We start from the raw sequence: 15,111 nt of genomic DNA, 5'->3' as shown, positions 1-15,111 counted from the left end.
CAGCAATAGCAGCAGTAGCATTAAAAAAAAAAAAAGAGATTGTAGGTAAATAATATTAAAGCATTTGCATAAGCCTTTCTGTCTATACTTCAACTTACACATACTTCTACCATATCATTCTATCTAATGGCCTATATGTTTTTATTATTATAATTTTTTATAAATTTCCAGTATACCAAAGAATAAAAAACAGATTTAACACACATTTTTACAACAATCTACCCATTTTCCCTCCCTAACTCATCAACCCCCCTCTCCTCCGAACCGCGCCTTTATATTCATTTGTTTGTTTTTCTTCCTCTTTAATATTGTTGTCTCTCTCCTTCCATATATTAACACATTTTTCTATTTTATCCTCTCCACTCTGGTACAGATGTTGCATATTGTAAATGTATTCTACTCTTTTGACCCAGTGAACTGTTGGACTCTCAGGTTCCTGCCAAAATCTTGGGATCAGCCCTTTTACTATATTCAACAAATGTGGTATTACTGTGCTCTTATATTGTTTTATTGTATGCTTAGTACTGTGGAATAGGCAGGTCCACGGACCATCAGGCATATCTACTCTCGTGATCACCTGTATCAGTTGCAATACTTTCCGCCAAAATCCCTGTATTTTAGGACATGCTCACCATAGATGAGCCATTATTCCCCTCATTTTACAACCTCTGCAACAAAGTGGTCACTTCTCTGATTGATATTTACCGTATTTTTCAGACCATAAGACGCACTTTTTTCCCCCAGAAATATGGGGGGAAATGTCTCTGCGTCTTATGGTGCGAATATACAACAGGCCCCTGTGCCCCCCCCCATCGCCGCCGCCGCCACCGGAAGAGAGACAGGAGAGCGGGGGACAGACATTCAACCCCCCCTTGGGCGATCCCCCTGCTCTACCAGACACAGAAAACATAGCATTCGGCTGCTCTGTCAGCGGATGGGATAACATCAGGTAAGGCTGTGTTTGTGGCAATGGTCACTCTGCAATGTTGGTCACTCTGCGTTTATGGCAATAGTCAGTCTACGTTTATGGCACTGGTCAGTCTGCGTTTATGGCACTGGTCAGTCTGCGTATACGGCACTGGTCAGTCTGCGTATACGGCACTGGTCAGGCTGCATTTCATAGGCATTGGAAAATATCTTAGTACACCATTTGGTTCAGAATATTTTTTTTCTTGTTTTTCTCCTCTAAAACCTAGGTGCGTCCTATGGTCAGGTGCATCTTATGGAGTGAAAAATACGGTATGTGCCCTAGAAGGCGTTATATACCATCTTGCCAGACAATTAACCACTTCACCCCCGGAAGGATTTACCCCCTTAATGACTAGGCCATTTTTTGCGATACGGCACTGCGTTACTTTAACTGACAATTGCGCGCTCATGCGACGCTGTCCCCAAACAAGATTGATGTCCTTTTTTCCCACAAATAGAGCTTTCTTTTGGTGGTATTTGATCACCTGCAGTTTTTATCTTTTACGCTATAAACAAAAGAAGAGCAACAATTTTAAAAAGAAAAACAAGATTTATTTACTTTTTTGTAAAAAATGTCTTCATCGGTTTAGGCCAATATGTATTCGGCTACATATTTTTAGTAAAAAAAATTACAATGAGCATATATTGATAGGTTTGCGCAAATGTTATAGCGTCTACAAAATAGGGGATAGATTTATGGCATTTTTGTTCATATTTTTTTTTTTTACTAGTAATGGCGGTGATCAGCAATTTTAGCAGGTCTGCGACATTGCGGCGGACAGATCGGACACTTTTGACACTTTTTTGGAAGCAGTGACATTAATACAGTGATCAGAGCTAAAAATATCCACTGATCACTGTATAAATGACACTGGCAGTGAAGGAGTTAACACTAGGGGGCGATAAAGGGGTTAAGTGTGTCCTAGGGAGGTGTTTCTAACTGCGGGAGGAGTGGACTTACTGGGAGTACAGAGAGATCGCTGTTCCTGATCACTAGGAACAGATGATCTCATTGTACTCTCCTGTCAGAAAGGGGATCTGCTTTGTTTACATTGGCAGATCCCCGTTCTGCCTCTCTTTCCCGCTGGTGGCCGGCGGACCCGTGGGCAGGCTCCCACGCCTGCTGTTACCACATGCACAGACCAAAGTACAGGTATGTTGGTTTGTGCAGCCAGGCCGCCTTGCCGCAGTATATGTGCAGAAGTCGGTTGGCATGCAGTTAAAATTTATTTCAATCTTGTTTGTATCTACTGCTGTACTGCGTACCATTCTCAATATTGTTTCAGTTGTTCATTCATATGTGCTCCTAATTCTATTTCCCATTTTTCCAAATATGGCGGTATTTTAGGTTCAGCCATCATAGTAAGTATCTTATAGATCTGAGAGATACCATATTTTAACTACTCCTGTGAATTACACAAGCGTTCAAATGGAAGTAAATTTTCCTCAGCTCTTATTGGCTGTGGCAATGTTCCTTCAACATGACTTAACTGAAAATACCGCTAATCATCTATCACAATTAAATCCCTCCTGTGCCTTAAAGTGTTACTAAACACAGGACTCTGCATTCACTATATCTGCTCCCCCACAGTACACATGGAAATGCAATAATTTTAGTAAATATAAACTGCTAAATACCTTTTCTCATCAGCAGTATATATCAGTCTTGTGACTTCTATCAGTGTCTGGTTAAAGCTTGTGGGGAGGAGTTTCAATACTGCACTGGCTGCCCTATCAGGATGCAGGACCCCTGACCTTCTGTCTGGACAGTGCTGATTGGCCCTGTGCTGGTCACATGCACCCTCCCAAGAAAAAAAACTCTCTAGCAATACACTTTAAACAGAGTTAATGGAGTCAGGCTTCACATGCTCAGTCTTATCCGGACATGTTTTGGGGGCAATGCAAGAAGGGGAGGATCTGTGCATACAGGATCAAACAGCCTTTTTACACAATGCAGAAGATTAACCCCTTAGGATACACAGTGAGTGTAACAAGCATGCTTTACTGCATATACAGACTGATTTTGCTGTTGTGGGTTTAGTAACACTTTAATTCCTGGAGTGAACATATCTTTCCTTAAATCAGGAAGGCTGGCAACTTGGATGCTCTTGAATAAAAGTACTTTATTAGTTACGTGGGTACACGGGTACAGGCTATACGCTGACATGTTTCGGCTAAGAAGCCTTCATCTTTCCTCCTTTCATAATATCTTTCAGTTGTGCATTCTTAGCTTTAATCCATTCCCCAAAAAGTGGCTCCTTTCCAGGTATAAAATAATTTGTCTCCGTAAGTGATAATAATGGTGAATTGCATTCCCATTTTGCTCGACTATAAATTAAAATCACAAACCCTCAATACATTCCGTGTTAAAACATTTGTCCCCTTATCTAATATTCAATACTGATGTGGAATCCATAAAACTTTGCCCAAAGGTGCTTTACTTAACGTGTTTTCCATTTTAACCCATCTTTTTTCACTTAAAGTGTTTGTGAACCCATTTATAGACATCACTGCCAGCCCCTCTATTAGAGCCTGGCATAGTACACTGTACATGTCTTATACAAAAAAAACAAGGCTTGTAAATACCTGTTTAGCGCGATCTTCAGGCCGGTCATGTGATTCGATTCATGGCTCCTGCAGGAGGGGCTGAGATCTCCCTCTGTTGTCAGCTGGGGAGGTCACATGGTCGCTCAGCCTCTCCTGAGGTAGCCCTGGAAACCGGCCCAGAGTCACGTGACCGGCCTGAAGATCGCGCTAAATCGGCATTTACAACGCTCGTTTTTATAATAAGGCACGTACAGTGTGCTATACCAGGCTATAATAGAGGGGTTGGAAGTGACCATTTAGACTTTTTGATTTATATTAATAGCGGTGGTGGGGGGGGAGACAGAGACACAGACACAGAGCTGACAGGCAGAGAGGAGGGGGTGAGGGGGAGAGAGGAGAGCTGAGAGCAGGCTGCGGATGATGGAGGGATGTACACTGACAACGGTGGTCAGGGCTCAGCAGCCCTGATTTTCATGGTCAGCGCAGAGCGGGGGATACAGGAAGCAGCAGGTTCAGGGAAGTGTTTTTTTTTTACAGTTTAGAGGGGGAAGATTACACATCACAAGCACTGTGCTGTTTAATCTGCTTTAAGGGACCAGGAAAACGATATTTTTTTTGGGGGGGGGGGTTAAAAAAAACACTTTAACTTCGTGTCCACTCCACCAATCATGTAAACCATACAGCATTATAATACCTTTTAAAGTCTGGCACAGCTAGACCCCCTTGCATTTTATCCTTGCTCAATACCGAGAACTGTATTCTTGGCTTCTTATTCTGCCAAATATACTTTAGGATCATTACTTTTAATGTACTAAAATATTGCTAATGCAGGTTTAATCAGCAATAGCAGCAGTAGCATAAAAAAAGAAGGTAAATAATATTAAAGCATTCACATAAGCATTTCTGTTTATACTTCAACTTTAACATATAACTCTATCTAATGGCCTATATTTTAATAACTTCAGGGACTTTAGTGTTATTTCTACTGCTTGAATGTTCTCAATGATATATTGACAAGAGTAGTGTATTACTATCTACATTAAAAGAATTTCTAGTAGCTATTGTCTGGCATTCCAAGGTTATATAAACAATCAATAGTGGTGTACTTACCTGGATCCATTCTCTTTTCTCCTCTTCAGTCCTACAAAGAGATAAACCAATCCAAGTTATTTAACTTGAGGACCTCAAATATAATATACAATACAAAAACTGATCTGTGATGAACCACTTAGTATATTTCTATGAATGCATCTTAAACTGTCCACTTAACACACAAATAAGTTGTGAGAAAACAGCTGATCACACAAGTTACTGTAATACTGTGCAGTGAATTGAAGACCTTCACCCTTGTGTAACAGCAGATGTACAATTATCAGAGCTTTATTCTGATATAACATACTATGCCAACACAGCTGCTGATGCAAATGCCAAACCACTTTCCAGGGACACTTGGCTGCTTGGCAGACACATGTAACACATAAGACGTTTTCCTTATAGACAGAATATGGCAGTTTGATTTCCATCATCATGGACTGAACTGGGACAATCTTCAAAGGCACTATACTTTAATACTGCAGTGCTAGGGCAAGCTTTTTTACATGCTATCCATGCTTCCCTTGTCAGATTTTAATGCTCCTACTTCATGCACATATTTAAAGTGATTGTAAACCCCTGAAATAAAAAAATGAACAAAGCAAATTATTCCATACTGTGCACTTTCCTTTATCTAAAGCACCTAGTGTGATTTCTGCTCTGCTCTGTCATTTTTCCGCTATCTGCATGAGTTAATTTTGACAGTCTATGCCAGCCATTCTCAACCAGGTTTCCTCCAGCTTTGGTTGACTGACCTTCCATTAGATGGTACCTGCATAGTTCCAGGGTCAGCACCACTTGGCAGAGGCAGATGCATGAACCTAATGATCATTCTAGCTGTCTGTAAAGGTTGCATTCTGACCAGCACTTTAAAGTGGAGTTCCACCCAAAAGTGGAACTTCCACTCATCAGGTTCCTCCCCCCCTCCGGTGACACAGTTGGCACCTTTCAGGGGGGAGGGGGGTACAGATACCTGTATATTACAGGTATCTGTACCCACTTCCGGCGTAGATAGCCGCAGAATCTGCGGTTATTTACGCCACTTCCTGCTCCCTCCCCGAGGCCTGCTGGGAAACACACGGGTCCCAGAGGCAGCAGGGAGCATTCGTATTGCGCGGCGCGACTCGCGCATGCGCAGTAGGGAACCGGGAAGTGAAGCCGCACGGCTTCACATCCTGATTCCCTTACCGAAGATGGAGGCGGCAGCACCCGAGGACGGAGAAACGCTTCGGCCTCGGGTGCCGACATCGCGGGCGCCCTGGACAGGTAAGTGTCCATGTTTTAAAAGTCAGCAGCTGCAGTATTTGTAGCTGCTGACTTTTAAAAAAAAATTTTTCGGCGGCGCTCCGCTTTAAGTAGGGCATTCTTCCTACTGGACACCAATGCAAGCAGTATTCTTTCTACTAACCACCAATGAATTGTTTTTTGCAAGGGTTCCCTGAGACCTGAAAAGTATTTTAAGGGTTTCTATGGGGTAAAAAGGTTGAGAAAGGCTGGTCTATGGAGATACCCAGCAATCCTGGGACACAGCCCACCCCCTCCCCTCCAGCACACAGCAGATCACTGACAGAGGGGGGGTGTCCACAGGGCCGAAACTAGGGGGTGCAGGGGGGGCGCCTGCCCCAGGTGACACATCTAGGGGGGTGCCACTAGGGATGCTGCCCCCACCCGCACTGGGAACTGCTGCTCTAAGGGTGTGACTGCTGCCTGATTAATTGTAATGGACAGGCGGGTCTCTCTCCTAATCCTGCCCAGTGCCCAAACAGCCTATGTCTTTTCTGCATGAGGCAGAGAAGAGGAGGCTTCAAAGAAGGCCCTGGACTGGGGGGTGGGGTGCAGAGCAGGCCCTGGGCTGAGGGGGGGTGCAGAGGAGGCCCTGGGCTGAGGGGGGGGGGTGCAGAGGAGGCCCTGGGCTTGGGGTGGTGCAGAGGAGACCCTGGGCTTGGGGGGGTGTAGAGGAGACCCTGGGCTGAGGGGGTTGCAGAGGAGACCCTGGGCTGAGGGGGGGTGCAGAGGAGACCCTGGGCTGAGGGGGGGTGCAGAGGAGACCCTGGGCTGAGGGGGGGTGCAGAGGAGGTCCTGGGCGGGGGGGGGGGGGGTGCAGAGGAGGCCCTGGGCTGGGGGGAAGCAGAGGAGGCCCTGGGCTGGGGGGAAGCAGAGGAGGCCCTGGACTTGAAAAGTGGGGTTGATAAAGGACCTGGATTCGGTGAGCATGGTGCAAGGGAGCCTCCTATTTTGGGGTGGGCTGTAAAGGAAGCCTTGGACTAGCAGAGGAGTGCAGAGAAGGACCTGGAATAGGGGGTGGGTGCAGAGGAGGCCATTGGCTAGGAAATGGTGGTTGGTGTGGCAAAGACCCCTGGATAGGTGGGGGACAAGGGAGATACTAGACTAAGTGAGGGGGTGCCTGGAGGTCCTGGATTAGGAGGGGGGTTGTCTGGAGGCCCTGGACTAGGGCAGCAGGTGTCTGGAGGCCCTAGACTATTAGAGGGGGATCGTGGAGGCCCTCTGGACTAGGAAAGAGGGTGCCTGAAGGACCTTCCAGCTTCAGAAAAGGGAGCCTGGATTTAAAGCCTGGGCTGAGGAAGAGTCTCTGCCTGGCCCTAGAGGGTAAGTTCACAACATAAATGGGGACATTTATCAATTGTTGCAAGTAATGCCAAACAGGAGCAGAGAGACAGTTTGTGTGATAGATTTATTAAAGGAGAAGTACAGTACTGTTTGGTTGTACTTCTCCTGTTGAGCATATCAGTGCAGATTGTTTTGCACTCCTGTGACCCATTTTCAGCTGACATGGGCTTAAGCCTGCTCTCAGCTGATGTCACAGAACTGGTCCAGGTTGGGGAAAGATTGCAACCATATGGTTAGGATCTGCTCACATGCCTGGACCGGCACCCAGCTTAGCCTCTCAGCGAGCCTCTGAGAGCCCGATGTGGCCACTCCTGCCTCCCCCCTCCACCCCCACAGCCCAGTGTTTCGGTGAGCACCCGGGGGACAGAGCAGAGCCAGAGACTGACAGTCACCAGCTCTCTGCTTAGGGAGCACTGAGAACTGAGTGATCAGCTGTTTGATTTCTCGGTTCTCAGCCTTAGAGCCGGTGGGGGACAGATGCAGCATCTACCTAGGTAAGTATGATTCATAAATAAAATTCCCATACTTCTCTTTTAATTACCCAACATCTTCTCTTTCCTGCTATCTGGCCCACATGACAATTAGGCCTCATTCACATGGAGCATATGCGTCCATGTCCAGTGTGATGGCCGTGTACAGCATGGGGATGCATGGTGTCCTGTGCATCCCTGTGCAGGCAGTCCAGTCAAAGTCAATTGAAACGCAGCAGCTGCATGGACATAGTAGAATGTCAAAATTTGACATGCAGACAGGAAGGGATGCATGTATCCAAACGCACAGTGTCTGCATTCGGATCTGTGCACCCACTTCTATAGGTGAAGCTCTCTGGTGGATGCAGATGCAGCAAAAAGGGACTCAGCATACAGGACCTGTCTGCTTAGCCTTTAGGGGAATTTATCAAAACTAGAGCAGACAGAATTTGGAACAGCTGTGCATGGCAACCAATCAGCTCATAGCTTTCATTTTTAAAGCTGAACAAGCTGAAGATAGAGTAAAGTGGAAAATCTGCGCTGCCCCAAATCTTGAAATAAATTAATGTATAAAGATAGTGAATAAATAATTGATACTTAAAGTACAAAAAAAGAGAAAAATGATTATATGACTGTGTTCATCTAAAACAAATGAACAAGATTTTGAAGCCAGCCAGCTGATACATGATGACGTCAAAGACTGGTGCTCCACCCGACGCGTTTCCTCATACAAGGCATCGACTGAGAACGGAGGCTATGTACGGGGAAACGCGTCGGATGGAGCACTAGTCTTTGACGTCACCACGCACCAGCTGGCTGGCTTGAGCTGCGGCTGTTTGAAATCTTGTTCACTGCTTTTGGTTGACAGTGTTTTTTAAGCTTATAATAAATCTTTTAATGGAGATACTGCACCATGAAGCCTTTTCTTCTTTTCACCTGGTAAATATTTTCCAAAGTGGAAGACCATACAGAACGATTTGTCAGTGCCTTTGTAAAGAATAGCACATGAGAACCACAGTCCGCTGTATCGGGAGGGATACCGGCTCTGGAAGGTATGCATGAAGGTAAAAAACCTTCTGTGTGCAGCAGCCCCCCCCAGCCCCACCTAATTCTTACCTAAGCCCCCTCTCAATCCAACGATGTCCACTAGAGTCTTGGCTGTCTGGGGACTCGCACTCCTGATTGGCTGTTGGCAGCAGCGGGAGCCCTTGGCTCACACTGCTGTCAATCACAGCCAGTTAGTCAATCAGAAGACGGGGGGAGCGGAGTTGAGCCATGGCTCCGTGTGTATATGGACACAAGCTGCTTGCTGTGGGGGCACCCAGAAAGAGGCAGGGGCCAGGGGTGCCGGCGAGAGACCCAAGAAGAGGAGGATCCAAGCTGCTCTGTGCAAAACAATTACACAGAGCAGGTAAGTAGAACATGTTTATTTAGAAAAACAAACAAAAAACAAGACTTTAATATCATTTTATGGTTAGCTGTGTGTAGTAAAGGATATGCATTAGAACAGTTTTATTTTATTTTGATTCAGCTGCTATGGGTATGGGGAAATCAATTTCAGAAATACCCAGCTGGAGAATGCATTGTTTTCCAGATAGTGTATATATAACTTGAACAGTTTTGTTTTGTGATGTATTATTATGAGAGGGGTATTAAGTATTGCTAACACTAGAAAAGTATAAACAATACAGTGCCTTGAAAAAGTATTCATACCCCTTGATATTTTCAATACTCTGTCAATACTTTGTAGAACCACCTTTTGCTGCAGTTACAGCTGTAAGTCTTTTTGGGGATGTTTCTACCAGCTTTGCATATCTAGAGAGTGAAATGTTTGTCTGTCTGGTGTGTTCCTTGGCATTCATGATGCTGTTTGTTCACTAAGGTTCTCTAACAAACCTGTGAGGGCTTCACAGAAGAACTGTATTTATGAGATTAAATTACACACACAGGTAGACTCGATTTACTAATTAGGTGACTTCTGAAGGCAATTGGTTCCACTAGATGTTAGTTAGCAGTATCAAAGTAAAAGGGGGCTGAATACAAATGCACGTCACACTTTTCAGATATTTATTTGTAAAAAAAGAATGAAAACCATTTATCATTTTCCGTCCGCTTCACAATTATGTGCCACTCTGTGTTGGTCTATCACATAAAATTCCAATAAAATAAATTTACGTTTTTGGTTGTAACATGACAAAATGTGTAAAATTTCAATGGGTATGAATACTTTTTCAAGGCACTGTCCATACATTTTTTGGGAATAGATGTTAAAGAATATCAAGAAGACAAGAAATACCTGGCTTGCAGTTCTAGTGACCGCTTCTTTCCCGTTATCAGAAAAGTATGAGATGAGTTTGGTTTTACAATCTCCTGGACCTGGAAAGAATTAAAGACAGTTATTTTTTTGCCAATAATAAGATATTATTAACAGCTGCTTTCTTGTGCTATCCCTACTGTAAAATATAGGCATACGGTAACTCATTTACCAAAGTGTTACTAATATGAACAGTCATTGTTTCTTTGCAGCCAATCAGATTCAAACATATATTCCATTTGTCACTTTTAGAGCATGTTTGAATTAGCGACAGTTGGGAATTAACATCAGTTCCTGACAATGACTGGGCTAGGGTTGAACAGACTGGGCAGATTACACAGGTGCACAGGGATCTCTGAAACCTGTCATCCTGCAACCATTGTCAGGTAGATCTGGAAACTGGTCACTTCTAGGGCAGGTAAAAAGAGGAGAGGATTACTATTATTATACAGGATTTATATAGCGGCAGCAGTTTGCGCAGTGCTTTACAACATGAGGGCAGACAGTACACTTACAATACAATTCAATAATGGGGGAATCAGAGGACCCTGCTCGTTAGAGCTTACAATCTTGGAGGAAAATTAAAGTACAGTTGTTAGGTGAAGGCAGAATAGGCTTCTCTGAAGAGAAGGGTTTTCAGGGATCGTCTAAAAGCAAACATATTATGAGATAGTCGGACAGATTGGGGTAGGGAGTTCCACAGGATAGGAGAGGCTTTGGAAATGTACTGGAGGTGAGCATGGAAACTAGAGAGCAGGAGGTCTAATGCCCCGTACACACGAGCGGATTTTCCGTCAGAAAAATCTTGGGTAGTTTTTCCAACGGAATTCCGCCCAAGCTTGGCTTGCATACACACGGTCACACAAAAGTTCTCTGAACTTTCGACTGTCAAGAACGCAATGACGTACAACACTACGACAAGCCGAGAAAATGAAGTTCAATGCTTCCGATCATGCGTCGAATTGTTTCCGAGCATGTGTAGGAATTTTGCACGTCAGAATTTGTAGATACAATCGCATTTTCCCACCAGCAAAAGATTGCTCTCAATCTTTTGCTGGTGGGAATTCCGCCAGCAAAAGTCCGATGGAGAATACACACGGTGGCATTTTCCGACCAAAACCTCTCATCTGTCTTTTGCTGGCCGAATTTCCAATCGTGTGTATGCGGCATTAGAAGGAACGAAGGGAATGAGTAGGTTGGTATTTTGAGACTAGGCTAGTGATGTAGCTGGGGGATGAGTTTTGGACGGCTTTGTAAGTTGTTGTTAGAATTTTGAATTTCATTTGTTGGGTGAGCGGAAACCAATGGAGGGATTGACAGAGAGGGGTAGCAGACACTGAGCAGTTGGTAAGGCAGATGAGCCTGGCAGCAGCATTCATGATGGACTAAAGGGGGAAATAGCCTATGTAAAGGTAATACCATGAGGAGTGAGTTTCAGTGGTCGAGGTGAGAGATGATCAGGGAGTGAATTAGGAGCTTTGTGGTGTCATTGGTTAGGGACATATTTTGAAGATGTTGCGGAGGTTGAGGCGACAAGATTTGGACAGTCTTTGGACGTGGGGCCGAAAGGATAGTTCAGAGTCTAAGGTTACACCTAGAACCAAGGCATGTGGGGACGGGATGATAGTAGTGTTATTGATCTTGACAGAGAAATCAGGGGAAGGGGCACATGGGGGAGGAAAAATCATGACCTCAGTTTTGGATAGGTTGAGTTTGAGGAAATGGTGTGACATCCAAGCTGATATGTCTGTTAGTAAATTAGTGATAAAAAACAAATGCTCCTGCGCTCAAAAGGTTGCTGTGGGTTTGACTCGAGAAGTGGGGGGATTCTTCACAAATCAGACCACTGCATCAGCTGTGCTGCCACTCTCAACAGGTCAGGGAGAACCCAGGCATATTCTAAAAGAAAATAAGGACAGAGGGCGCACCAGCCTTTAAACGCATCAGCTCATTTTGGACTTTTATCATACCACCCTGGTTCTACTGGGCAGCAGATCCTCGTAGGACAAGGCTATGGATGGACTTTTTATATTTCGTGCTTGATTTTACCAATGTGTTTGTGAGTATAATACTTTTATAATAAATATATTTTATGTTACAAAGGTAATGCGCAAGGCTGGTGCACCCTCTGTCCTTATTTTCTTTTAGTAACTTAGTGATACGCGAAGAGACTGAAGGAGTGAGCTGAGGGGTAGAGAGATAGATTTGGGTGTCGTCAGCATAGAGATCTATTGGAAGCCATGGAAGGCTATTAACTGACCCAGGGAAGAAGTGTAGATGGAGAATAAGAGAGGTGCAAGAACAGAATCTTGAGGACCTCGACAGAGAAAGGGAGAGGAGAGGAGGAAGTAGAATTGTAAGTAACGCTAAAGGTGCGGTTGGATAAATAGGATGAGAACCAGCGAAGAGTACAGTCACGGAGACCAAAGGCATGGAGTTTCTTTTTTGAGGAGGGGGTGGTCCACTGTGTCAAAGGCAGCAGAGAGGTCCAGGAGTAGAAGTACAGAATAGTGAATTCTTTAGGATGCCCTAACCATTTCACCTGAATTATAACTATATATCTATTGTTATACAGTATAATAATGTAGCAGGGCAGCTGCTTGGCATGGGACCCAGAAGCTAGCAGCAATCACTATAGTAGCGGTGCCATACCTAAAATTCAGCTTTAAGGTTTCCTGGTACATGACCACTGTATCCAATTCAATGCAATTGTATTCAAGCTGGCCACATCTAGATATTGCATACTGACTCTATAGCTGGCCATACACGGTTAGTTTTTTTTCATTCAGCCAACAGATTTCTCCAATCACACAAATGAGATGAATGGAGGAATCTTCCCTTCCCTTCACCCCTGTTGAAATACACTGATCAGTTGGCTGCAGTGTTAATTTTGGGAGCAAATTTTCAATTTTCGTTTTAGTCTTAGGACTACAATGGCATTTTAGTTTTAGTCCCATTTTAGTCTTCTGCAAGCGTTTTCGTTTTAGTCGTATTTAGGCGACTAAATCTCCAGTACATTTTAGTCGACTAAAACTAAAATCTCCAGTACATTTTAGTTGACTGAAATCAAATGGGTTTAGTTACATTGTAATGCATTATTTAAGCATTTCTCTACAATTTCCAAACTCCTTATATACTCCTGGAGTGAAAAATCAAATAAGTTGATATTTATGGTATTACGGTTTGAACGTGAGACAGATTTAGTCGTTATATAAGGTCTTTAAAGTAAACCAAGTTTTGTTACAAGAATATTGCTTTTTTTGACAGAAGTGTAACGTTAAAATAGAGAAAAAAAATCTTTGCGTGATGATGCCACCATGCAGTGCACATTTACATGAACTTGTCTGCTTTAAGAAAATATATAATGTTTGGGGGGGGGGGTTTATGTAATCTTCAGGCCTAAATTGATTTTTTTTAAGCATGGGTGCAAAAAAAACAGCTCTGGCAGCAAAAGGGTTAATCCTGCACAGATCAGATAGTGTGCTGCTCTCCTGTAGTGGACAAGCTGTGAAGCCTATTGACAAGGAGCAGGTCTCCTTCAGGGAGCCTCTATATATCAGTATGAAGTGAGTGTGTGGCAGTGTGTGAAAGGGTTAACTACACAGCCGAGCCCCCACCATCCTAATAGAACATCCCCCTTCAGGCTGCAGATAACAGACATTGATAGTCTAATCTTTCTGTGACAGCTTCCTATCTACAAACACAGGCCTCCATACAGAGAAAGCAGGAGCTCCGTGGAAACCGGAAGTCCTGAGGGTAAACGTCCCTCCTTCACATTTTTGTTTAGTTTTTAATTCGGTAACGAAAACTGTCACTGTAAAAATTCCACAAATGAAAACGTTTTCGTTAACGAAATTAACACTGGTTGGCTGCAGCCACTGATCATTGCAAAATTTTTCAACATGTCACTCTGACCTAGTCAAATAATCAACTTCTGTCAAGTGGTAGAGGCCACACATTGATTGGAATTCAGACAGTCCCTGCTGGACCGGCTAAAATTGGATCAGTGAATGGACAGCTTTAGTCACACACAAAGATGCAATTGTTTTGTCTTGGTTGACAGCACATGGGGTCTTTAAGCAAGCCATAGATGACTCAATTTTCTTTTCTTCCATCACCAGTGGAAGGAAAGAAAACTGCGAAAATCCCCTTGCACAGCACTATTATTTTCTGCTGGCGCCTTCCTGGCCGGCAGAATATAGTGATTACTGCCAGCGGCTATAGCCGCTGGCAGTAATCGCATATAGATAAATCCGACAGGCTGCTTGTGCCTAAGCTGAATGGTGTATAGACTTGGGTATCATCAGGCTGCCCATACATGGATCGAAATGTGGCCGGTCCCTGCTGAACTGGCTGAATTTCAAACAGGTTTTGGGCTCCAGAGCCACCAGGAAAAGCGATCTAGAAAAACAATAGACACAGGGATCGTGTTGCTTCCATACTCACCTGAATTCCAGCAATGTCAATCTTTTCCCGTACACTGAACTTCTGTCCCATCAACCTGAGTTTTGGAACGCAGTATAGCATCATGCTGTTAAACTAGAACAGAACACAAAAACAAAATCATGGATGAGTTTCCTGTTATTACGTCTTTCATGGTCTAAAACGATTGTGCTCTGGCAACAAGTGCTAGATGGTTCATAATTCTAAGGTAGAAATTGCTTGATAAACACCAAGGGATATACACATATATATATGTGAAAGTGCATGTACATTCGTTCTTTGTGAATAGGGCAACAAACAAATGTCAAACAAATTGCTATTTCCTGTGCTGATAAAATGTTTTTCATTGATTTAAAACGTAAAATACCACATTTGGCCACTAGATGGTGCCAATTATCATAAAAGCCTTCCCCACTCTATTCCAAGCCAAAAAAAAAAATGTTTTGGCTGGAGTTCCAATTAGAGACAATGCTTTTGGAAAAGGGATGTGTTCTACGGTTGAGTCATTAAGGTCTATTTTGCACAAAAGCAGTAGAAAGGGCTTGTAGAGATGTCTCGCTCCCTGCTGGTTACAAGTGGTAAATATAAAATATTCATAAGCTGTATGTTTCATATTTGACTCATTAAAAAATGTATGTTATCAAAATC

At 43.7% G+C, this 15,111-nt stretch overlaps 1 protein-coding gene across 1 annotated transcript in view; it reads right to left on the bottom strand.

Moving 5' to 3' along the window:
* FGD3 (FYVE, RhoGEF and PH domain containing 3) overlaps positions 1-15,111 on the bottom strand; it is a 375,576-nt gene that overhangs the window by 60,183 nt on the left and 300,282 nt on the right. The window contains exons 11-13 of the mRNA XM_073592317.1: positions 14,467-14,559; positions 10,003-10,082; positions 4,627-4,657 (exon numbers count right to left, since the gene is read on the bottom strand). Coding sequence (XP_073448418.1) covers positions 4,627-4,657; positions 10,003-10,082; positions 14,467-14,559 — 204 coding nt within the window. The remainder of the gene's footprint in view (positions 1-4,626; positions 4,658-10,002; positions 10,083-14,466; positions 14,560-15,111) is intronic.

Source organism: Aquarana catesbeiana, linkage group LG07 (genome assembly GCF_042186555.1).
Source record: "Aquarana catesbeiana isolate 2022-GZ linkage group LG07, ASM4218655v1, whole genome shotgun sequence".
Lineage (NCBI taxonomy): Eukaryota > Metazoa > Chordata > Amphibia > Anura > Ranidae > Aquarana > Aquarana catesbeiana.
The sequence above is the reverse complement of the archived record's forward strand: the minus strand, read 5'-3'. Positions and strand labels throughout refer to the sequence as shown.